A 25,863-nucleotide genomic window follows, 5' to 3' on the forward strand; every position below is an offset into this window, starting at 1 on the left:
GATAACAGTGATGAAGATTAAGATACTAAATTTACTTTTGAGGACGAATAATGGGGAAGAAGTGGCAATGTATTAACCAAGAAACAATGCAGCTCAACTTGGAGGAGATGTCATCCTATTCTCATAATTTGTAAGTTTATGCGATGTATAATAAAGGGGCTATTCAAAAAATACAAAACACATTGAGGGTTAGGGATGTATGTCCAAGCGTTATGGAGTGCTGCACCGGGAGGTGTCAAACAAATCAAAGGGCAGAGGAGCTCCTTGTGAGGCAACGGCCATCAATTTACAGTGCCCAACTGTGTCTGCGGATGTTCTCCTGCAGTCAGGTTACTTCTTTAAAGAAGGTTAGTGGCAGGATTTGCACATCAGCCACCATAAAACCCTTCATTCAACAAAACACACTAAAATACAAAGAAAACTGAAAACCAAATCCGTGGGAGAACCTCCTGTGCGGCTGCCCTTCGCAGGGCAGCTGACTGCATGATGGGATTGGGACAAAGCCTTCGGGACCCCCACTTCTTGATGGGAGGAAAAACACAGGGTAACCTTTCCGGGTTGGATTGCGGTCTTGTGTCAGGGTGGTGCAGAGGTGTCATCCACCTGATGGCGGTCTCTTTGGGTTAACCTGAGGTCATCCCTTCGGGTGGGTGCCTGGCATGCCCTATCCCGAAGAGAGGATGATCACCTGTCTCTGTTATCATCTGAGCTCAAGCGTTTGACCATCAGTATTGCAGCACTCTCTGAAGTTCGGACACCGGATAGTGGCGAGATCATGGTGGGTGGTTACACCTACTTTTGGTCTGGTCACTCCAATGATTACTATGCCCAAGGAGTTGCTGTAGCTGTGTTAAATAAGCTGACTCCAATGATAATTGAGGTAACACTGGTCAACGAGAATATTATGAGACGAAGGATTCATCACTCCTTGGGTGTCATTTCCCTAGTCTCTGTGTATGCTCCGACTGAGGAGAGTGATCTCACCGTGAAGGACGCATTCTATGCCACGCTCGAGTCTGTGGTTGATCAGTGCCCCAGGCGAGATACTCTTCTCATCTTGGGGGATTTCAGTGCATTGACTGGAACTGATAGAGATGGTTAGGAGACATGTGTTAGTCCCCATGACCTGGAACTGTGAACCAGAATAGCACTAAGTTCCTTGGGTTTACAAGAAGTCATGGACTTCGGGTGGCTGGTTCATGGTTTTACCGCCCACAAGCTCATCGCTGGACTTGGTATTCCAACGTTGGCGGTGTGGCAAAGGAGATTGACCATGTCCTCGTTAATGGTCGCTGGAGGATGATCCAGAACTCCAGGGTCGACCGGAGTGCTCAATTCCTCAATACCGACCACAGGCTTGTTGCAGCAACTCTGAAGTTACAGCTTAAATCTGGCAGAATGGCACCATCCCAGCCAAGGCTGGATGTTGGCAAGCTCAAGGATGAGAGGGTCACTGAGTTTGTGAACAGACTGAGTGGGGATTTAGGGGGTCTGGGTGTTTTGGGGAATCCTGAAAAGTTGTGGAGTGCCTTCAAGACCACCGTCCTTGATGTTGCCGGTACATGTCTTAGAACTCACCGTAGGGTGAAGAAGAATTTTGTCTCTCCAGGGACACTGGATACCTTTCACCAGAGTCGCAGGGCCAGGCTTAATAGCACAGCTGAGCTGTTCATGCAATTGAGGCGTAAATCTGTATGCGCGCTGAGCGTGCACAAGGAGGCATATGTGCGAGGAATCTGTGAGGGGGGGAAGAGCATCACCTGTGGTCTGAGGATTCTCATCCTGCTTACAGGGGAATTCACGCCCTGTGTTCTTCCAAGCCCGTCACTCAGTGTACTGCAGTTAGAGCAGAGGGTGGTGGGCTCTTGAAAGAGGAGTCCGAAGTGAAGGCCCACTGGGCCGGTTATTTTGAGCTGCTGTACCAGGCTGATCCACCAGCTGTCGAGTTGGATGTCAGGGGTGTTACTTTCCATATTGCTGACCCTCCAATCAACTGTGATCCACCTTTGTTTGTGGAAACACAGGCTGCGGTGAACTGGTTGAAATGGGGGTAAAGCTCTTGGGATCTGTGCCATCCATGCTGTACTTCTCAAGGCTGGTGGAAATGCTGTACTCATGTCATTGCATGCAGTTCTGTGCTCTGCCTGTAACAAAGGCATCATCCCAACTGGTTGGAAGAGGGGCCTTGTTGTCCCTCTCTGGAAAGGGAAGAGTGATTGCCAGGACTGCAACCACGACCGAGGGGTGATGCTGCTCTGTGCTGGGCAAGGTCTTTGCTCGGATAATTCTTGATCGGGATTGCCATCATCTGCTTGAGCACCAGCGCCACGAGCACTCAGGCTTTAACCAAACAGGTCAACGATTGACCGTATCCTTGCTCTTTGGGTCCTCACCGAACGCAGATGTGAGTTTTGGCAGGGGCTTCTTGCAGCCTATGTTGATCTCTGCAAAGCGATTGATTCAGTGAACTGGGATGCCATCTGGAGGATTCTTGGTCTTTGTGGGGTGCCACCAAAACTGATCAATCTGATGACTGAACTATACTCCAGTATGAGAGTGTTGTGAGATGTAGTGGTTCCATCTCTGACATTCCATTTGTTACTGGAGTTTGTTGGGGGTGTGTATTGGCCCCAACACTTTTCAGCACTTGTATGGACTGGATTCTGGGGAGGATGTCGGATCGATCATGCTGCGGTGCATCTTTTGGGAATGTCAAGATCTCTGACCTTGATTTCACAGATAATGCAGTTATCTTTGTGGAGACTCTGGATATGCTTTTGGGGGCCTTGAAGGTGCTGAATGAGGAATTGGTGCTGCTACGATTACGACTTTCCTGGGTCAAAACTAAGATCCAGGCTTTCAATGACATCTTGGATACTGCCATCTTGTTAACCTCCGCCATCTTCAAAGATGGATGGAGGTTACTGTTTTCACCCCTTTCTGTTTGTTAATCTTGCCGAAATTTTCGGCAAGATTGTATCGGTCGGTAAGTTAGTTTGTTTGTTTATTTATTTATTTGTTTGTTTATTTGTTTGTTTGTCACTTTGTTTCATAAAAGTTTGTTGTCGCCTATTTTTCGCCTTTAAATCACTCTGTAGAGCGCAATTCTCATTGAAATCTCTTGTGGTTACACGTATCATAGTATTATTGGAATACCCTTCAGCACACATAATGGTCAAGGTCAAGGTCAAAGGTCAAGGTCACTTTGTGGTAAATCATGGAGTTCAACGAAACCCTAATTTTGGGAGTATTTTTGATCGAATCTTCTCAAAACTTTGTAGGAATGTAGCATATGGTTTAGCGCTCAGCTGATAAGTTTTTGGTAGAGATCGGCCTTGACCTTCATGGTTAGCGCCTGAGGTCGAAATGTTTTGATCCCAAGGTCAATTTTTCAAATCTTAGGTACCATATCGAGTAATACCTCATATGAAAGCCCTTGATGAGCGCTTTCCAGATCTGTAGTTTGTCAAGGAACCAAAAATGCTTCCTGCGATAACAGAACGTTCTCTAGCATCCATATATTATTGGTAGTTTTCAATCTTAAGATTAATCTTTAGATCATTATCAATAGACTCTTTCCACAAGTCTCTATAGGCCGAGCGATAGACTCTGATCAATGTGTCACAAGTATTTGTTTCAGTTTGCGCTTCACGTGCTTCGGTTCGGCAAGATTTTTCGTTCTTTGAATGAAATTCTGGCTAGTTTGTTTGTTTGCTTGTTTGTGAACAGTATTACGGAAAAACTCCTTGACGGATTTCGACGAAACTTGGTGGGGGGGGGTTAGGTATGGTCCAAGGATCATGCCATTAAATTTTGGACTTGGACCCCCCCCCCAAAAAAAATTGTTAGAGAATTTTTTTTTTGCATTTCTGCATGTTTTAAGTGATTTCCAACCCCCCCCTCAAAAGAAATTGTTACCCCCCCCCCAAAAAAAGAATTTTTTTGGCATTTCTACATGTTTTAAGTGATTTCCAACCCCCCCAAAAAAATTGTTACCGCCCCCAAAAAAATTTAAAGAAATTTTTTTTTTGCATTTCTACATGTTTTAAGTGATTTCCAACCCCCCAAAAAATTGTTAACCCCCCCAAAAAAGAGAAAATATATATTTTTTGCATTTCCACATGTTTTAAGTGATTTCCAATCCCCTCCCCCAAAAAGTTGTTAGAGAAAAAAATGTTTTTTTTTTGAATTTCTACATGTTTTAAGTGATTTCCATCCCCCCCCCCCAAAAAAAATTGTTCAAGAAAAAAAATTTTTGCAACTTTTTTTTTCAACAAAATTTCGATTTCTTTTTTATTCATTTCTACATGTTTTAAGTGATTTCCAACCCCCCCCCCCCCAAAAAAAAATGTAGAAAAGAACTATAACTGTCAGCACTGTTGACATATTTAATGAATAAGATATAAGGTTCACTTGAGTGACCCAGCAGTATTGGCGGTGGAGGTTTTGCACTCTCCCGAGTGCTCCTCCTCTAGTCTCTACCTGTTTATGGTGAAGATGTTGAGGTCACGGAGAGATTCACTTACCTTAACAGTAACTTTCATGTCTCCATTGGCTGTGAGCTAGAGGTCAACAGATGTCTGGGTCGTGCTTGGCGAGTCACGGATTCACTGGATCATGGGGTGTGGTGCTGTCGGTAACTGTGCAGGAGGATGAAAAGTCCAAGTCTTCAGATCGTTGGTGCTTCCAGTCTTGCCCAAAGGATGTGACTTGGACTCTGATCAGGAATCTGAGACGGAGACTTAATTCCTTTGGTACCAGGTCTCTTCGGCTCAAGGTCTCTTAAAGCCCACTCCATGGGGTACCTCCTGTGCAGCTGCCCTTTTCAGGGCAGCTCACTGGATGACAGGATTGGGGCAAAGCCTTTGGGAACCCCAATCTTTGATGATCGGAGGGAAACCACAAGGAAACCTTACAAGGTCAGATTGCGGTGGTGTGTGTCAGGGTGGTGCTGAGCTGTCATCCACCAGATGGTGGTCTCCTTAATTGGGATGCCCTCTGAAAGATTTTTGGGCTTCGTGGGGTGCCACCAAAACTGATGAATCTGATGTCTGAACTATACTCTGGTACTGAGAGTGCTGTGAGATGTGGTGATACCATCTCTGACTTATTTCCAGTTGTTACTGGAGTTCGTCGGGGTGTGTACTGGCCCCCACACTTTTCCGCACTTGTATGGACTGGATTAATGGGAGGATGTCGGAGAGATCAAGTTGCGGTGCATCGTTTGGGAATGTCAAGATCTCTGACCTTGATTTTGCAGATGATGCAGTCATCTTTGTGGAGACTCTGAATGTCCTTTTGGGGGCCCTCGAGGTGCTGAATGAGGAGTCCGAGCCGCTTGGATTATGTGTTTCCTGGGTAAAAAAACTAAGATCCAAGCTTTCAATGACATCTTGGATGCTGCTATCCTGTCTGTACCTGTTTGTGGCGAGGATGTTGAGGTCACGTAAAGATTCACTTTCCTTGGCGGTGATATTCATGTCTCTGCTGGCTGTGAGCCAGAGTTCAACAGACATCTGGGTCAGGCCTGGGGAGTCATGGATTCACTGGATCATGTGGTGTGGTGCTGTCAGCACCTGTGCAGGAGGACGAAAGTCTGAGTCTTCGGATCCTTGGTGCTTCCAGTCTTGCTCTATGGATGTGAGACTTGGACTCTGACCAGTGATCTGAGACGGAGACTTAATTCCTTTGGTACCAGGTCTCTTCGGATAATCCTTGGCTATCGCTGGTCAGATTTTGCGTCCAACGAGCGGTTGCTGAGAGAGACTCAAATGAGCTTTGTTATCTGCATCGTCCGTGGTTGTCACCTGTGGCTGTATGGACATGCGGCTCATTTTCCTGACGCTGATCCTTCTCACCAGATTCTCTCAGCAAGGGAGCCTCCTCGGTGGAGGAGGCCAATGGGCCGACCACATGCCTCTTGGTTGCAATCGGTTGATCAACATCTCGAGGAGATGGGGATGGGTCAGGCATCTGCCTGGTGGATGGCCAGACGGAGGCCCCAGGAATACCGGCGGAAAGTGGACGCAGTGATGCGCTGCCCCGGCACATGCTCCCATACCTGACCTGACCTGATACGGGGGGGGGGGGTGTTTCCAATGTCGTTACGTAATGCTAAATCGATCAATGACAATTTTGTTCCTGGCTCCCTTTATTTAAAGATGCCTTTATAAAAAGATGCGACTTCCGGTTCCGGGTTTTGACGTGACAGCTGGTTCTCTCAGGGTTCTCTGCCGACTTTCTCAAAGTTAAGTTTTCGGTCATTATTTGTCACATTTTAACTTTATTTTATTACCTCCATGTTGACTGTGTGTTCCTAGTTCGGTTTAATTACAGAAATTGTGCAATTTTGTGAGTTTTCGTCGACGTTGTCTTATCGGGTTTCCTTGAGGCTTACTCGTTTTTCCCGTCTCGGTTTTTTCATTTCGTACAATAGTTTTCATTTGTATTCTCTCCCTACTACTATCAATTCCTATTTCCCCACTTTTCCCACCACACCCCATCTATCCCTCCCAACTACACCCTTTGTTTCTTGTCTTAAAATTAAATAAAAAATGAAAAATCCTTTCTCGCTCCTTACCCACGAGTACCGATCCTTCTCCTTCTTCTTCTTGTTCTTCTTTTTGTTCTTCCTCTTGTTCTTCTTCCTCCTCCTGCCAGCACACCATATTCCTTCTATTTGAGCTGACCCACTCTCACCATTACCTTCACAATTTCTTCCTCAACCTTCAATTCCCTAATCTTACCTAATCTTCAAAAATCCATCAAAAAAATTTTTCCTTGTGTCCTTTCCGACTACACACCTCCTGTAACCGCATGTCTCTACCGTCTTCCTGTTACTTTTCATCGACCCATCAGTTTCACTCTGCGTTTACCGTTCCAAATTCACCATGCACCTCCACGATTTTACTTCAACCTTTCCTTTTTCGAATCTTATGCAATCAGGATTAAAAAATAATAGTAATAATAAAAAATAATTCACTTTTAACGACGTACGTCGCATAACCATGTGTTTCTACTGGATCTGCTTCTACCCTCTGCGTTTACCGATCCAAATTCACCATTCAACTCACAATTTTTTCTTCAACCTTTCCTTTACCTCATCTTACGCAATCTTTATCAAAACATAAATAAATAAATAATAATATTTTAAAAAAACAGTCGCTTATAATGCTTCATCTTCCTCTTTCACACGTGTGGTTCTCATTACTGTATCATAATTCATTACTCTTCTTCTATTTCAACCATAGACTCCTAGTATAGAGAGAAGGACTGGAACCTCCCATGCTCGGGGTTTGTAACTTGAATCTGAAGGATTAACTTGAGTCCGGGGCTAAAATGACTTCTAGAAGGGCTAGAGACACGATCTCGGGATCCATATAGGGGTTTTTGAGGATGGCGAGTTCAATAGTGTCATTTTCAACACCACCTGAGGTCATCTTCAAGGTCAAAAGGTCATATTTCAAGGTCAAATTACTGAATTTTGGTATTTTTTGCCCGTTTTTGTGTTGAACTCATAAATGGTGAGAGATGGCTCATTATAATAAGATGCAAGTGTGTTGAGCTGTCAAACTTTGATAATTATTGTCATATATCGTATTACGTAAACATTATATGCATGTCACAACACTATGCCTATTACAACTATGTCTGTGTCTATCACTAGTTGGAAAGCTTTTCTTGCCTCCTGAGGCATCCCAAAGCTTTTTCTTTGTCACTTACATTGAGGACATGAGCTTTCAATAGAATGTTAGCTAAAGTAGATAATGCAGCATTACTACTAGCTAAAGGTGCATCTACAGAGGATAACAGCTCAGCAAAATGAAATCGGCAACGCATTTTAGTCTTGTCATACAAATTATAGGCATTATGTACAAAAAAGACGGTTGACATAGTCGGCACACTCAATCCACCTCTATTCAAATTATCGAGAAACTCAGATGACACCTCGTTACCATCTTCATCATCAATGATCTCCTCCTTACTAGTGCTATCGCCATATTTATGAACAAGGTGTCCGGCCAAATAAACTACTTTATGCTTAAGGGCATCGTCAGACCCCAAGAGATCCTGAGTGTCTTGAGGAGTAATCTCGTCAATGAGTTCACTTCACTCATCTGGATTTATGGAAGTTGTACAGTTCTTGTCGCAATCAATCACACGAGAACTAGATTCGGGCATAATGTCATGCTTAATGAGTGTGCAAATTTACAATTTTAGCTGCAGCCATAATGTCAACTACGTCAATGTAGAAGTTTCCACTGCTTCTTTGCCTGGCTTGGCCGAAAAACTTTTCCTAGGCTTCATCTGCAAATATAGCAGGAAGAACGTAGTCAAAGTCTTTCTCTGCCAGAAGCAATTTGGCAGCATCCACATTATTACGTGTGGACACAGTGAAGGCTTCAGCAGTTTGCTGAGTTAGCTTCAGCTTACGACCACCACCTCCTTGCCATGCACAGGTAGATATAATTTGGCAGGCCTGCTCCAGCCTAGTGAAACTTGTACAGTCTGCTGTCCAAGGCTGTCTGGATTCGTCGCGCAGATGGATAGCTGAGAAACGGTCTTTCACGTTCATCATCTTGAACCACTCACTCATTATCTGGGTGAGGATGATTGTGCCTTCGCTGGTGCCCAGTGAATCCTTGAAGGTCTTTAAAGCAGCGACAGTCTTGTCATTGAACACTTGGCATACCAATGGTACGCTCTGGCGTTGAAGGGGCTTGGGGAAAACAGCGGTGTGCGTGAGCTTTGTTAAGCGAATAGGAGTAGCCCGGTCGATCTCATAAACCTTCTGAATATCACTCCAGTAAGCTTTGTACTCATTGCCATCTATGACAAATGAGAGTGTCTTGCCATCAACAGTTATCCAGTTGTTGCGAACATTTTTGAAAATGTGCACGTAGTCGTACACTAAGAACATAGATTGCTCTTGAATTGACAGCACTTGGCAACTTCCTGGTCCTCCAAGTTTTGAATAAACACTGCGGTTGGTATTGCAATTGTCATATATCAAAGAAATCACAGTACCGCCAGCACCAACTACAGCTGATGCAGCTTCGATAAGGAGTTCCTTCAGCTGATCGGCAGTTAGTTTTTTGCAGGGCAAAATGCATAGAATATCACGTGAATATATATGAATATAGCGTAGAATATAAATGGCAGGCAACTTCACCAACCATAGCATGTGAAGCAAGCATTTCGTGTTCACCACCCGCTGCTGCATTTTGAGCATATCCTACAACATGCCCTCTAGAAAATCGCAATGTCTCGACCAGCTTTACCTCGTCAAACAATAAATTGACCAAACGCTGCTGTGGTTTAAGCTGGTCGAACAAGGTTTTGAGGTTGGAGTCCTACTGACTACGAGCAAGCATCTGTTTTACCTTTTTTGTTGATGGTAGAATGATTAAGCCGGATCGACGAATCATTTTGTATGCACTGGGTGATATGTTGTGAAGCTGCATTGCGAAAATCATAGTATTAGTATCAAATCGGCGATGATCAAGAGGTTTGAACATAAGATGCAGCTGTGACAGAAGGAAAGTGAAATGAGGAAGCTTGTGTGCCTCAGTCATCCAACAGAGCTGGCTTATTACAAGCTGAAGAATTTCCTTGATTGTGCATTCATAGATGTTTACCTGGTTAGTTATGGATCTAATCTGGGACTGTTTTGAGAGCAGGCTGTTCTTCTGCAAAGGAAAAAGTTGTTTGGGAACCTCGATGCCATCTTTATCTTCTCTATTCAAGAATAGAAATCCAAAAGGTGAGTGAACTTGTTGGAAATGAAAGAACTGCTTGACAGTTTGTCCAGTAGCATCAGTTCTTGATAGGTAAAGGTTTTCTTGGTCTTTTATGACATTAATGCCAGGAAAATAGGAGCTGATTTTAGCACAGAAGTGGTCGGAATCTTGGATATTGTCTGCAGCCTCATCAGCTGCCTGCATCTTCTTAGCTCTTGATTCTGACGTAGAAGATGATGTTGGGCGTGGGGCTGAGATCACCTGCTTCAAAGCTGACTTCGGTACTCCAGGAAATATTGATGGGGGTTCTTTGGGTCGTTTGCCACCCCTAACTGACACCCAATCACAATTGAAATGTGTCTCACAAATATATATATATATATATATATATATATATATATATATATATATATATATATATATATATATCTCTCTCCTTTAAGCACCTCAAGCTTTCTTTCTCATTTGGCATTGCCAATATCCATCTCTCCCTCTCATCAGGATCTTTTGGGAAGGATATGACCTTTACATAAGGCATCCCATCATAGTTTCCTCTACAACCAAAGCAGCTGCAACGACGTGGCATATTGTCAGCAAAGCAGGAAACAACACAAAGATCCTGTGAGATCACCAGCTGGACAGTTTCTGAAAGAGAAACAAAGAAAACATACATTAGTTAACGATGATAGAAATCAGCAAGTAGGTGCAGGAGGTGCACAATGTCATGTTTTGTTATGGACTTTACAAAAGTTTTCCTCTATGAGTTAGACACAAAAACGGGCAAAAAATACGAAAATTCAGTAATTTGACCTTATAATATGACTTTTTGACCTTGAAGATGACCTCAGGTGGTGTTGAAAATGACACTATTGAACTCGCCGTCCTCAAAAACCACTGAATGGATCCCAAGATCGTGTCTCCAGCCCTTCTTGAAGTCATTTTAGCCCCGACTCGAGTTAATCCTTCAGACTCAAGTTACAAACCCCGAGATCGTGAGGTTCCAGTCCTTCTCTATAGGAGTCTGTGATTTCAACAGACTGCTCTCAATTCGACCTTTCCTTCATCCCTTGTCTAACAAGTCCAACTGTCCAACGTTTCTTCTCTCCATTCTCTTAATTTTGCCTTTATTGCATCCCTCAACTAATGTCTTTAGTCACATCTCTGAACTAAAAAAATTCAAACCCCAGTTTGCTATGAATGTTCGCTTTCCATAAACCATTCTTTTCTTCCAACTTCAGTGCCAATTCACCCCTCTCACCCCTCCCTCTCAAAGCAACCATCACCCTCTTCCCCTCCAAGCTTCCCTCTCACCTTTCTCTCTCTCAACTCTCCCCACTCATCCTTCTCCTGCCATTCACCCCCCCCTCATTCATCCTTCTCAAAGTTCCCCCCTCACATCCACAAAGCTGCCTCCTTCACCTGCCCTCTCTCTGCTATCTCATCACTCCACCTCCTCAAATCCTCAACTGCCCACTGCTCCCTCTTTTATTACTCCCCACTGCACCTCAACCCAGCACCACAGAGCCATTTCTCCTCCTCATCCACCCCCTCCCCTAGCAATTCTGCAATCCCCCCTGCTGTTTCAACAACTCTCCTTGTCACCCCCCCTCCCTTGTCCTACCCCGCCCTCCCCTCCCCTGCACCCAAATCATTCTCCCCTCCATCTTCATTAACAGCGTGGATCTCAAATATCCGGGGCCTTCGCTAAAACCTGACAGTTCTTTCCATGCAGGTTTCCACTGACAAACCAGACATAATCTGCCTTACAGAAACTTTCCTCCCCCAAGACGTGTCTGACTCCCAAGTATCTCTCCCTGGTTACTCCCTCCTCCGGTATGACAGACCTGAGCCTCGCCCTGGTGGAGGAGTTGCTCTCTTCATCAAAGACTCTATTCCTCACTCTCCATGCACTGCCCTCACTCCCCCACACCCCCAGGAATACCTCTGGCTACGGCTTCCCTACACTCCCACCTCATGTTTATATGTGTACTGTACCATCCACCGAACAGTGATGACTCCATCTACACCTCACTATCCGAAAACATGGACCAACTTCTATCCTCTCATCCAAACTCTCTCTTCCTCATACGTGGTGACTTCAATTGTCATCACGCCAGTTGGCTGGGTGTGGGTACCTCTCTCATCTGTCATGGCACTTCAGTAAAGACTTGTTTTGCTCTGAACATTGCAGGAGTGTTGCTTCTGACCCTGGATCCCTGGCATAGGGAACTCATAGATGAACGAGCACCTTTTTGCACCACCTGGTTATTTTTGTGCCTCTTGATCATATCGTGACAAATTGTACTCTGATATTTTCCATTTCTTCTCAATAAAGTTTCCAAATTATCAGCTGCTCTAGAAAGTACCGAACTTTCTTCTTTTGATAGTTACTTTCTTATTTTGCAGTTGAAGTCTGTTTCCTACTCTATTTTTTTGCTTGTTTCAAGGATTCCATTTGCTGATCTCTTTCGTTTTACCCCACTCGCTTGTCTATATGCAGGATGAATTTTGACTCACCAGATAATGTTTGTGATTCCAAAATGCACTTTACTGACCACAGGTTATACAGAAATGTCGAAGTTCACATGGAAGAGTTGATGTTGCAAAGTTGCAATATTATTGTTTTGTGGCCCATAGTGCTCACGGAACTGTGGTGGAGGAAGTCGCTCACGTGATGCAGCATGTGTGGACAATTCTGGACAGCGTGTTGCTGATAATGAGTGTAGCTTGCAGCTTCAACTCAATGTGGAGACATGCGGACAGGGGCCCTGTCCAGAGTGGGTCACCAGCAGTTGGTCTGAGGTTTGACTAAACTGACTAAGTTTTCCAGCTGTTGTCATATTTTAATGTTTTTTTGTACCTGACACATAAATAGATGCATCATTCTCTCAATTTTTATTGGGAAAAATGAATTTCAAGGGTCTTCATTTTGATTGCATTACCTGGTCACACTTCGTACTGTCTTGCCTTTCCCAGTGTATGGTGACCTGCGGCAGAGGTTTGCAGCGACGGGGTGTTTCATGTCGTCTTAGTGATGAGACTTGGAGAGACGCGATGTGTGATTATGATTCTCGCCCTGAGTCCACACGGCCATGCAAACTCCCTGACTGTGCTTTATGGCAGGTTGGGTCTTGGGGAGAGGTGAGTACCTTTTTTCACTTCCTTTAGATTGTCATCCGGTATTGCCTGATGTGTCTTGAAAGCTCCTCTCAATGGCATAATGGACAAACCACTTGTAAGTGACTGAACAGTGCAACATTAGACAATGGCCAATTGTGTAACATTTAAAAGATGTGATTTTGCAGTCACACATATCATCATACATTCTTAACTAGGTGACATGCATGTGAGGATGTTCTGCTATTAGATTGATAATTCTTTAAAACAAGGCCCTCACACCTCTTTTTCTTTTTACTCTAAGTTGAGACTTGTAGAAGAAATACTGTAAATAGCAGTGACTTGACTATTGACTGGCAGGGGGCAGAGGGGAATGAACTACTGCACTAAATTTTGTGGATGGAAGTGCAGAGAGGGAAAGGGCTCTGGGGTCAGCAAATGGAGAAAAGCCCTGGTGTGGGTATGGGAGGACACCATGAGGTAGCGATGGGCAACAGTGTCTTGAAGGAACAGAGGGAAGAACATGATTGTGTCATCTACAGTGGTGAGAAAAATTTTGTGAACCCTTTTGAATTTTCTGTATTTCTGCATAAATTTGACCTAAATGTGATCAGATCTTCATCTAAGTCCTAATAATAGATAAAAAGAACCGGATTAAACAAATAGCACGCAAAAACAATCTACTTTTTCATTTATTTATTGAGCAAAATGAACCAACATTCAATTTATTTGTCGGAAAAAGTATGTGAACCTCTCGGGTTAATCAGCTCAATTAAGAGGGTAATTACAGTCAGGTGTATCAATCAATGGGATGACAATCAGGAGTGTTTTGGTGGCCCTGCCTTGTCTGAAAAACAGACTTTGTTCATCACCATCAGAGTCTGATCTTCTCTACACAGGTTTGTGGAAGTGTGTCGGGCCCCAATCAAAAGAGATTTCTGAGGACCTCAGAAAAAGTTATCTGCTCATCGGTTTGAGGAAAAAAGCCATTTCTAAAGATGTTGGGCTCCACCAATCCACTGTCATGCAGATAGGGTACAAATGGAGAAAATTCAACAACATTGTTACTCTTTTCAGGAGCGGTCGTCCAACGAAAATCACTCCAAGAGCAAGGCGTAGAATAATCCAAGAGGTCACAAAGAACCCCAGGGTAATGTTTAAGAATATGCAGGCCTCTCTTGCATTCACTAATGCCAGTGTTCATGAGTCCATCATGAGGAAAACATTGAACAAGAATGGTATGCATGGGAGGATAGCAAGGAGGAAACTATTGCTCTCCAAGAAGAACATTGCTGCCCATACCAAGTTTGCCAAAGTCCACCTCGATGATTCAAGAGGATATTGGAAGAATGTTCTGTGGACAAATGAGTCAAAAGCGGAAGTTTTGGCTTTTTTATTTTTATTTTTGTATACCATGTCAAGGCTCGTGTAAGAGCAAATACACAGAACATATAATAAGGCAGGAGACAAGAGGGGTGGGAGAGGGAAGCACAAAATAGTGGGGAACAGAGACAATAGGAGATCTGTAGAAGGGAGAAGGATGTTGTTGGGTACAAGGGGGTAAACAAGATGGTACCACAGGGACTTTCAGGAAGGAAAACGGTGAATTTGAAGGATGTGGGTTTGGGAAGGATTAACAGGGGTAGAAAATACAAATCAAGATTTTGGATTTTGGATGAATTTGATATGAGATAGTGGTAAACAGCTGTTTTGAAGACCAGCAGGGAAGAATGAGATTGAAGAGAGAGTGGGAGTTTATTCCAAAGGCAGGAAAAAGAGGAATGAAAGAGTGAAGGTGAGTAGTGATTCTTGACTTTGGCAATGTCATCAGACGGGGGTTTTTGGCGGACTTTGAGCGCCGTGTGGAAATATAGAGGGGAGAGATCACAGACAGAGCAGGGGGGGGGGCAAGGCCGGAGAGGAGACTGTAGAACACAGAAAGACCACCGACCTGCTTCCGGTAAGAGAGTGAGAGACCCAAAGACTCAACTTCATCGTGGGAGATACCAATGCTCCTAAAAGCCTGGGTTTCCACAACGTGAAGTCAAGCTAGGTGTGAGGCAGGAGCACCACCCAGAGGGGAGAGCAGTACTCCATCAGACTGTGGATGAAGGCTTTGTAAGTGGTTAGCAGCTCAGGTGTGCCAAAGAAGGGCTTTGCATGACGTAGGATGCCGAGTTTGTGATTGGCTTTGGAGGCCAGCTTGGAAATGTGGCTTTCCCAGGAAAGATCGTGGCAGATAGTGAGGCCCAAAAGCTTGAATGAAAGGACTTCTTCAAGGGGATTGTTGAAAAAGTAGATTGTGGGGGGTAGGAGGGGGTTCCACATGGTCCTTTCGGAGAGACATCGTGAGGGTGTAAGATTTGTCAAGATTGAGAGACATATTCCAAGTGTTTGACAAGCTTGTGATTTTATCCAGGTCTGCATAGAGTGAAGAGGCTGCAGCCTGCCGATCAAAAGGATGAGAAATAGTACGGCAGAGGGTGGAGTCATCAGCAAAGAGATAAAGAGGATTTTCCAGAGAGTCAGAGAGATCACTGATGAAAACTAGAAAAGCACAGGGCCAAGAACACTGCCTTGAGGAACTCCAGCCTGGATGGGAAAAGGAGATGAGAGGATTTCATTAAGAGCCACATGTTTGTGAATCATGAGTGGAGATTGCCTTGGATACCTTAAGAAGAGTTTGGTGAGCAGTGTGGGATGCCAGACCGCATCAAAAGCTCATGATATGTCCTGGGAGATGCCTCTGATCTCATATTTGGCATTTGGACCTCAATCCAATGTTAGGAAAGCAGAAGCAGCATGTGCAGGGTTGAGTGACCTGGTCGAAATCCAAATTGATGGTCAGAGATCATTCCATTGGAGAAGAGGAAGGATTTGATGTCAGAAGCGATGATGGATTGCATGACCTGGCTGATTGGTTTGTAGTTGCAGGGATCAGTTTTTGCACCTTTTTATGCAGAGTGGGAATGCTTGGTGATTTCCAAGCAGATGGCATATGACCTTGAGTAAATGAGAGGGCAAATATAGCAGAGAGAAGGTGAGCAAGAGCGCAGCAGAGCAGGTTTTGAGAACACGAGGGCAGATGCTGTCTGGACCAGTTGCAGAATCTGAGTCGAGGCTTGACAGCAAGAAAAGAAGAAGAAAAGAAGAAAAGGACACAGAGTTCAGGGACAGCTGGGTGCGACTGGGTAAGGTGAGTCCAGAAAGTGATGGGTTTCGGACACAAGATTTAGAAGCAAACACCGAGTTTAGGCATTCAGCCTTTTCACGTGCAGTGTCAGCAGTGTGGCCATTTGAGGTAAGGGAGGGGATGGAGGGGGAGCATACACTAGAAACGGACTTAACTGGACACCACCAGGATTTGGAGGAGGGAGACAGGTTTGAGAGTTCATACTTGAGATTAGAAAGATGCTGTTTTCCTGGCTCTCCTGAGGGTAGACACACACTTATTCTGAGCTTTGTGTAAGGAACTGAGATTGCCTTCAGTCGGATTTGCCTTCCACAAGGCAAAGGCAAGTTGTTTCAGGACAACAACCTCGCCACAAGCTTCAGTGTACCATGGGCAGGAGGAAGGGGAGGACAACTGAAGATGAGGGGGGATAAATCTGTGCATGAAAGAGAGCAAATTTCTTTGAAAAAAAATCCCAGGATGAATTGATGTCAGTGAGAGTGGAAATGGGAAACCAGTATAGAAGTTTGATGGCTGCTCGAAGACCCTGCCAGTTGGCCTGAGTGAAACACCAGACTCATCGGTGCTGAGGCGGTTCTCCAATAACAGCCACAGAGATGACCACTTATCAAGCATATGGTCAGATTTACCGATTGGAGCAGAAGCACAGCAGACACTATCTGGGAAATTGGTCAAAATCAAATCCAGAAGAGCTAGAGTGCCGTTGGTTGACATCCGGGTCAGGAAGTTGACAGATTGCATCCGTCCCAATGAGTTGCAGAAGTCCTTTGCTGAAGTGCCACAGCAGGTGAGAGAGGTACCCACACCGAGCCAACTGGTATGATGGCAATTGAAGTCACTACATTTGAGGACGAGAGAGTTTGGATGAGTGGATAGAAGTTGGTCCATGTTTTCGACGAGCAAGATGTAAATGAAGAAATCACTGTTTGGTGGACAGTACAACACACAGATAAACAAGAGATGGGAGCGGAGGGGAAGCCATAGCCAGAGGTATTCCTGGGGGTGTGGAGGAGTGAGGGCAGTGCATGGAGAGTGAGGAATACAGTTTTTAATAGAAAGCAACTCTGCTGCAAGGATGAAGCTCAGGTCGATTATACCGGAGGAGGGAGTAACCAGAGAGAGAAGCGAAGGAGTCAGGGACGTCTTGAAGGAGGAAAGTTCCTGTTAAGCAGATTATGTGTGGTTTGTCAGTTGCAACCTGGATGGAGAGATCAGTCAGGTTAGAGCAAAGGCATGTTTGAGGTCCATACTGTTAAGGAAGAGGGAGGGGAGGAGACTTTGGGTGCAGGGTGCGTGTAGTAAGAGGGAGGAGAGGTGGAGGAAGTGAGAGTTGTTGACAGTTGACAGATTGCAGAAGAGCTTGGGGAGAGCATTGGATGGGGAGGAGGACAAAGGGTTAGGTGGCGAAGGGATGAGTATCAGTGGAGAGAAATAAGAGAGGGGGTAAAAGGAAGTGGGAGATTGGAGGAGGTGGAGGAATGAGCTGGAAGAGAGAGAGGGGGAAGTAGGTGGCTTTGTGGATGTGAAGGGGAGGCAGCTTTGAGAAGGGGGGTGAGGGGGTGAATGGAAGGAGAAGGGTGAGTGAGGAGAATTGAGGGAGAAAGGTGTGGGGGTAGCTTTTGAGAAAGGTGAGGGGGAAGAGAGAGGTTTGCTTTGAAGAGGGAGGAGGCGGTTCATTTGTGAGGGAATTGAGAGGGAAGCTTTGAGGGAGAGGGGAGATGATGAGAGCAGGCATGGCCATTGGGGAGGAGGGAGAAGGGAGGGGTGGGGAGAGGGGAAGGATGAAACTGGGTAGTGGTATGGTAGAGGTAGGAGCAGGCAGGGGGAGGAACAAGATTTGAGGGGTGGGAAGAGAGAGAGAGTGTGTGTTTGAGATATTGAGTAGTGTGCTGAAAGAGTGTGTGAGACATTTTTTCGGTTGGAACGGAGAACGCAGATGTTTGAAAACCATACAGTTGGGATACCAGAGGAGGAGATGTTAGCAAAGTTGAGAGATGCAAGGATGGGGGACAAGATGGGAGGAATAAGGAGGGGGTATAACAGGGAAGGAGTTAGGAGGAGGTAGATTTAAGGAGTTGGGATGCATTTAAACTGAAGTTGAAAAAGAAAGAATGATGAATCATGGAAGATGAACAAGTATTGCAATATGGGATTTTAAAAAAATTGTAGGTCAGAGATTCGTTTAAATACATTGGAAGATGGATGACGTGCAGAAGAATTGACAGAGTGAAGAAAGGAAGCATTGTAACAAATGGAATTTTTTGACACTAGATGAAAGAAAGGTCTGAACACAAGATTTTGAAAAAGAAGAACCAGGTGAAGACGCAAAGTTGAAGCATTGTAAGAGACTGTTTTTATTTATTTATTTTGATGATTAGGGAAGAGCGGGGAAGGGTAAAGGAAAAGTATGAAGAAAAGGACGTGAAGGTGTGTGGTGAATACCTTCACGATGAGTGGGATTGGCAGGGAAGGAAGAAGAATAGTCAGAACAGGATGAGTCAGGACAGGAAGTCACATGGTTAAAAAAAATATATATTGTTGTATTTTTTACATTTTAAGATATGATACAGAGGGTATAGTTGGAGGGGGGGGTAGAAGGAGGGTGGAGGGGGACAAGTGGAGAAAAGAAAAAAACTGATGGTAATAAGGAGAAAATACAAATAAACATGATCATGCCAATAGAATGGAAGACAGGTGGGCATCAAGAAATCCTGCGATGACAACACCGACAAATACTCACCAAATTAGCACAAGTTTTGAAACAAACCCAAACTAAAAACACACAGTTAACATGGAGGGAATAAAATAAGTCAAAATGTGACAAACGACTGGAAACTAATCTTTGAGAAAGTTGACAGAGACCCCTGAAGAGAACCAACTTCACTCAAAAACCATAACTGGAAGTTAGAAACACTACGTTTAGCGAAAATCAGAAACATTATGTTTGGCAAAAATCAAACACTGCATTCCAACATAAGAACATTATCCCAACCAGGAAGCATATAGTGGTGGTGGCAGTATCATGGTTTGTGGCTGCGTTGCTGCTTCAGGGCCCAGCCAGCTTGCCATCATTGACGGAACCATGATTTTTGGGTTATACCAGCAAATTCTACAGGAGAATGTCAGGGCATCCGTCCATGAGCTGAAGCTTAACAGAAAGTGGGTCAGACAGCAAGACAACAATCCTAAACACCCAAGTAAATCTACAACAGAAAGACTGGAGCAGAAGAGATTTTGCATTTTGGAATGGCCACGTCAAAGTCCAGACCTTAACCGAATTGAAATGTTGTGGCAGAACCTGAAACGAGCAGTTCATGCAAGAAAGCCCACAAATATCTCCGAGTTGAAGCCGTTCTGTAAGGAGGAATGGGCCAAAATTCCTCCAAGCCATCAACTTGCAGGACTGATCAAGAGTTACAGGAAACATTTGGTTGAAGTTATTGCTGCTCAAGGAGGTGCCACCAGTTACTGAATGTAAAGGTTCACTTACTTTTTTCTGACAAAGAAATTGAATGTTGGATCATTTTGCTCAAGAAATAAATGAAAAAGTAGATTTTTATTTTGTGTGCTATTTGTTTAATCAGGTTCTCTTTATCTATTATTAGGACTTGCATGAAGATCTGATCACATCTTAGGTCACATTTATGCAGAAATACAGAAAATTCCAAAGGGTTCACAAACTTTTTCTCACCACTGTAAGCTGCAGTCTGGCTCTTTAATTATAGCACAGAAATGCACACAAGATTTCAAGATATCAGACACTGAGAGCCAAGCTGAGAAACCACGAGTAGCGCTCAGGATAACTTGAAGGATAGATAACATGAGTAGCGCTCAGGATAACTCAACTGAAAATGTTGGATAAATGAATTCCAGAACCTTCATTGTGATGTCATCTGCCTGTGTGTTTGTAGCAGCGAGATATTCCTTAGTTTCTATTGCCTGCAGTGCTCAGTTACTTGTGGACACGGCTACAATTTGAGAGCTGTGCGATGCTTTGCTGGAGGCTACAGCCAGGAGCTTGATGATGACAAATGCAATGCTGCCACCCGCCCCACTGACACTCAGGTATTGTGCACATTGTGAAAGTAGCTCCTGTTGCCCTCTCATATTATGTGTCACTATCCTTCATTTAAATGATTGTTTAAAGAACTTCTGTTTATCAACAGCTCTCTTTAACGAACTTTGTTGTTGATCTGAGAGCTACTCATGTTACATGCTGTTGAACCACAATTTCTCAGAACTGCCAAATCAATCCATGCACCCCGGTCAGCAATGGCATTGCTTCAGGCACAGAACCCCAGCAAACACAGTGGCGCTTTGGGTCTTGGACTCAGGTGAGCATTTGCCTTTTTGCTGCAGTTCACCTTAATGAAATGGAGTCATTGGCTACTCCGTATTTCAGACAACACTGTTGAGCATCCTATGTTTGAGGTTCTTTAACTTTAATTCATTGATATCATACAAGGGTATCATTCATAAAAAGTCACTTAGAAAAAGAAAAAGCCTCGACAATGAAAGGTAGTTGGATGAAACACAAGTGTAATATCACAGCGTGACAATTACACATATCCACTACACTTCTGGGTTTTCTTTACGGCTTGGATAGTTGTAGGGAAGGTTGTGTTGACTAAATACTCTGACTTTCATGAAGCTGAAATTGGTTTGCAGATGTACCAAACTTTGAAATGCATACTGGTGGGGTCCCATTCAGCATTGCATGACATTGGATACAAAAACGATCTTGTGTTAATAAAATGCAATCACCTTTAATTCAGCCTCAGGTCACACCAAAACTTTTTACTTGGTCAGGGACTGGAGATATATGGCCAAAAGTATGTGGACACCCCTTCTAATTAGTGGATTTGGTTATTTCAGCCACACCCATTGCTGACAGGTGTATAAAATCAAGCACACAGCCATGCAATCTCCATAGCCAAACATTGACAGTAGTATGGGCTGTACTGAAGAGCTCGGTGACTTTCAACGTGGCACCGTCATAGGATGCCACCTTTCCAACAAGTTAGTTCATCAAATTTCTGCCCTGCTAGAGCTGCCCAGGTCAACTGTAAGTGCTGTTATTGTGAAGTGGAAACGTCTCGGAGCAACAACCGCTCAGCCGTGAAGTCGTAAGTCACACAAGCTCACAGAACGGGACTACCGAGTGCTGAAGCATGTCGCATGGAAAAATCGTCTGTCGGCAGTGGCAACACTCACTACTGAATTCCAAACTGCCTCTGGAGGCAACATCAGCACAAGCACTGTTTGTCAAGAGCTTCATGAAATAGGTTTCCATGGCCGAGCAGCCGCACACAAGCCGAAGATCACAATGCGCAATGTCAAGCGTCGGCTGGAGTGATGTAAAGCTCACTGCCATTGGACTCTGGAGCAGTGGAAACACGTTCTCCGGAGTGATGAATCACGCTTCACCATCTGGCAGTCCAGCGGACGAATCTGGGTTTGGCGGATGCCAGGAGAACGCTACCTGCCCGAATGCATAGTACCAACTGTAAAGTTTGGCGGAGGAGGAATAATGATCTGGGGCTGTTTGTCATGGTTCAGGCTTGGCCCCCAAGTTCCAGTGAAGGGAAATCTTAACGCAACAGCACACAATGACATTCTAGATGATTCTGTGCTTCCAACTTTGTGGAAACAGTTTAAGGAAGGCCCTTTCCTGTTTCAGCATGACAATGCCCCCATGCACAATGCGAGGTCCATACAGAAATGGTTTGTCGAGATCGGTGTGGAAGAACTTGACTGGCTTACACACAGCCCTGACCTCAACTCCAATGAACACCTTTGGGATGAATTGGAACGCCGACTGCAAGCCAGACCTAATCACCCAACATCAGTGCCCGACCTCACTCGTGTTCTTGTGGCTGAATGGAATCAAATCCATGCAGCAATGTTCCGACATCTAGTGGAAAGCCTTCCCAGAAGAGTGGAGGCTATTCTAGCAGCAAAGCGGGACCAACTCCATATTAATGGCCATGATTTTGGAATGAGATGTTGGACGAGCAGGTGTCCACATACTTTTGGCCACGTCGTGTTTCTTTGACCTTTGCCAGGAAGACCTGGCAAAGATGTTTATGTGGAAAATGAAGTTTTATTCAACCTTATGTTTGCATATTCATTGTAATCCCTGTGATTATTTTTTTTAATCAACATCAGGACCAGAGCACACCACCATTCTCAAAGATCATTTCGCCTGTACCACCTTCAAAGTAATTTTGCTGTATTTTATGCTCACTTTGCAAAAGAATTACATAGGTAAACTGGACAATGGCTTGTAGACCACTTTGGAGAACACCTCAACAATGGTAGAACCAATAATGATGATGTTCATAAACCGGTCTCTCGTCACTTCAACCAGACAAAACATGATATTCATCACATGTCTGTCTGTGGTTTGATACTCCACCAAGGCAGCAATGACTCCCGGAAACATTAAGAACAGCATTTCATCCACAAACTTGATACACCTTTTCCAAATGGTTTGAACAAAAAACAAGGACAAATGTGGCCAAGAGCAGCGTCCTAAAGGTTTTGTTGGCTAAAAAAAAAAATATATATATATATAAAACAACTTCCGATATTTGGTCACGTGCCTTGATTAAGCCAATAGTGAGACCCGTCATAATGTATTTACGATATAGATAGTGTATTTACGAAATAAATAGTGTATTTACGAAATTACAATACGATAAATGGAATAATCTTTAAATAGTAACGTGAACTTTTCGAAACTTTAAAGCAAATGTCCAAATATATTTAAAAGTTCATGATAGACGCTCTCAAAAGGCACCATCTATGTGAGGATGTGTACATGTGCTCAGTATTTAAGGTGATCCGGATCGTGTATGTACAAGAGCCGAGTCCGAGAGATTAAGGTTTTGTCTTCACAAGAAGAAGAAGAAGAATGCCGAGCTCTCTATGAGCAGCGTTCACTATGCAAGACGCTGCTAAAAATTATTTCTCTTAATTATACCTGTACATGTTCATCCTCCACACCTACCCCTTTTACTTTTTCTATCCATATCCTTCCTCCCCCCTCGTGTTCCACTTCCTCTTCTTCTTTCATGTTCCCCACCTTCCCCTCCCCCATCTTCACCCACTCTTCTCTCTCCCCCCCCCCTCCTCACTTTCATTGACGTCTCATTACACCTCCCTTCCTTCTCTTCCTCTTTTTCCTCTCCTTATCCTGCCTCCATCAAGTCATCACTTGACATTACTTCTCTGGGCAATACGTCATATATAACACCCACACCTCTGTCCAATCGTCATTCCCCATTCCCAGCACGTCAGTGATGATGTCATTTTGGGAATTTATTACGCATCAATACCTGCCCCCATTCTCTCTTTTCCTTGTTCTGACAAAGAGTAAAGGCTGAAACATAAACTCCTTTTATTTACGGCAGATCAACTACAATTTAAGGTATTTTAAATGGTTTGGACTTGGTATTTTTACCTCTGGCACTGAAGGTGAAGCAGGTTATGTTTTCACCCGTTTCAGTCTGTTTTTTTATTGCAAAATCGAAGATTTTTTCAAGTATATTGGGCAGTCGATTTTGTTAGTCCATCTGTCTGTCGCCTGCAGGTCACAATTTTAAACCGATCTGCATGAAACTTCACCACGTGGTAGAGTTTATCATAAGGAAGAAGTGTATTGTTTTTGAGGTCAAAAGGTCAACATTTCAACATTGGCCAAAGGTTAACAAGTTTGTTCAGATTTCTAAAATCCTCAATTTTCATCCGATTCACTTGAAATTTGAAGAGGATTTATATTTGGTCATTGAATTCAACCACAAATTATTTTTGAGGTCAAATTTGTTTTATCGATTTTGCAAGTGTCGTGCTCTGCATGACGTCTTCTTCTTGTTTGTTTGTCTGTTTGTGTAGAAGATATCTCAAAAAGTTGTGGACGGATCTGGATGAAATTGTTTGTGTGACGAGGACAAAACTGATTCAATTTTGGTGAAGATCCAGATCCGGATCTGGATCTGATAATTTTTGAAATGATTCTTCACCGTTGAGAGATAGGGCTCAAAAATAATGTATAGCACGAAATTTCAAAATTGTATTGAAAATGATATCTTGTCGTGAATCAGGCATTACGGGACGGAGGTATGTACTCTCCTGAGTGCCCTTCCAGTCTTTATTTGTTTTGCCTTCTTTTGCCGCCCATGCAGACCTCTAATTCTGTGATGAATTTAGCGATCATATTCTATCATAGCGTATTCATTATCTTTTTTTTAAATTCTAACCTATTTTATTTGATTATTGATATTTTTTTCTATCCCCATATCGTCAAGCTCATTTACATGATGAGTGCTTGAACTATATTCTTTTGTACCACACTTGGCAAGCAAGGCAAACAATATCATCCATTTTCTAAAAGGCTCCCATAAAGTGTTTGCCATATCCAGGAAAGTCGAATAATAATACAAATAATCTAAATAATATTACAGCGGCTCATCCCAACCGTTTCATCAACACATACCTGTTTAATTTATCATACTCAATTCACTCACCACAAGATCAAACCAAACAATATGTGATGATACAGTAAGTATATCATTCTCGGCAAACCACTAGACAGGTGCCTTTTGATATTCAGGTTCCCCTTTATATCAACCACTCACCTCTTTGACATTCTTACTTCAACCCCAAAGTTGGTCTTTCACCCAAATACGTTATCTTCCCAAAGAGTGCTTCCTTCCGCTGACCCCCACCCTCATTCTCTGACACTTTCTGATCCTAACAGTTCCTTCTGTGGCCTTCATCTGCCACCCTGCGCTAATGCATCTGGATCTGCTTTTGCGCTCCAACAACATTCATCGCACCCTCGTAGTGCCGACCTGATCACACAGTGATGAAATTCTTTCATAGAATGTAATCTGCCAAAGTTTCACCTGGAAAGAAAAGCACAATAAATCATCTTGCTTAAAAATGTGTAGAGATCATTCTTCTTTCTACAGAGCCAGTCGAAGACTCATGGATGAGTTTGTAGTTACTCATGTACGACATGTAGGATAATGTAAAGAGATTTTGAGACATCGGTATACTTTTTCATGAATTACAAGAATATTAGGGGATAATGGACAAGTAAAAAAAAACACTATACCAGAGGTGAACCTGTAATCCCAGCATCATAAGCTACATGCTCAGATGAGAATGCCAAACAGGCCAACCCTTCCAAAGTCTCACATGGAGTGAGTTTTAAAAAGTGGAAAAATAACCAGTGGGATTCATCAGCCTTGTTGGCACAGCCGTTTATTGTTTAGTTGGGTCCTTTGCTTTCTCTCATTTGCCTCTCGAAAAAGTCTCCCTTAAATCCCGCATAACAGACGTCACTCTACCGCCACAGTCCCTCTGCTATTTATTTTTTAAATCTCAACACACAACACATGTTCACTCCACATGAGTCGCCCATATTCAGTGCTTGACCACAAGCTACAGAGATGCAGGTGAAGAAACACAAGGTTGAATAAATAAAAGAAAACTTCAACAGTGTCGGGAAAAGCCATCCAGACCACCATGTCCATGTTACATCATCATCCCAAAACTCTGACATAATCGAAGGTATTGTCGTGTCCGAGTTCCCGTTAATATAGGATTTCTCAGTGTCGGGACCTTTTGTCCCGAGAGATGGTCCAAATGGTCTTTCATGGCACTGCATTCAATAATTAGTCGACTCTAACGTTCCCCAAGGTCGCCCAAATGAGCCAAAATTGACGGCACTTGCACGAAAAGCAGATGGCTGAAACAGGTTTTTCTTACCTTTTAAAGGGTTTATTTGAAAACCAAAGTACAGGG

The 25,863-nt window shown here is 43.7% G+C and overlaps 1 protein-coding gene across 2 annotated transcripts in view; it reads left to right on the plus strand.

Annotated features, from left to right (window-relative positions):
* LOC147018340 (A disintegrin and metalloproteinase with thrombospondin motifs 9-like) overlaps positions 1 to 25,863 on the plus strand; it is a 179,035-nt gene that overhangs the window by 104,941 nt on the left and 48,231 nt on the right. For both annotated transcript variants that reach the window (XM_085897894.1, XM_085897896.1), the window contains exons 21-24: positions 12,378 to 12,542; positions 12,717 to 12,881; positions 19,996 to 20,115; positions 20,289 to 20,384. In XM_085897894.1, the coding sequence (XP_085754020.1) occupies positions 12,378 to 12,542; positions 12,717 to 12,881; positions 19,996 to 20,115; positions 20,289 to 20,384 (546 nt within the window). The remainder of the gene's footprint in view (positions 1 to 12,377; positions 12,543 to 12,716; positions 12,882 to 19,995; positions 20,116 to 20,288; positions 20,385 to 25,863) is intronic.

Source organism: Eptatretus burgeri, chromosome 10 (genome assembly GCF_056783735.1).
Source record: "Eptatretus burgeri isolate ZD-2024b chromosome 10, Ebu_testis_v1, whole genome shotgun sequence".
Classification (NCBI taxonomy): Eukaryota; Metazoa; Chordata; class Myxini; order Myxiniformes; family Myxinidae; genus Eptatretus; species Eptatretus burgeri.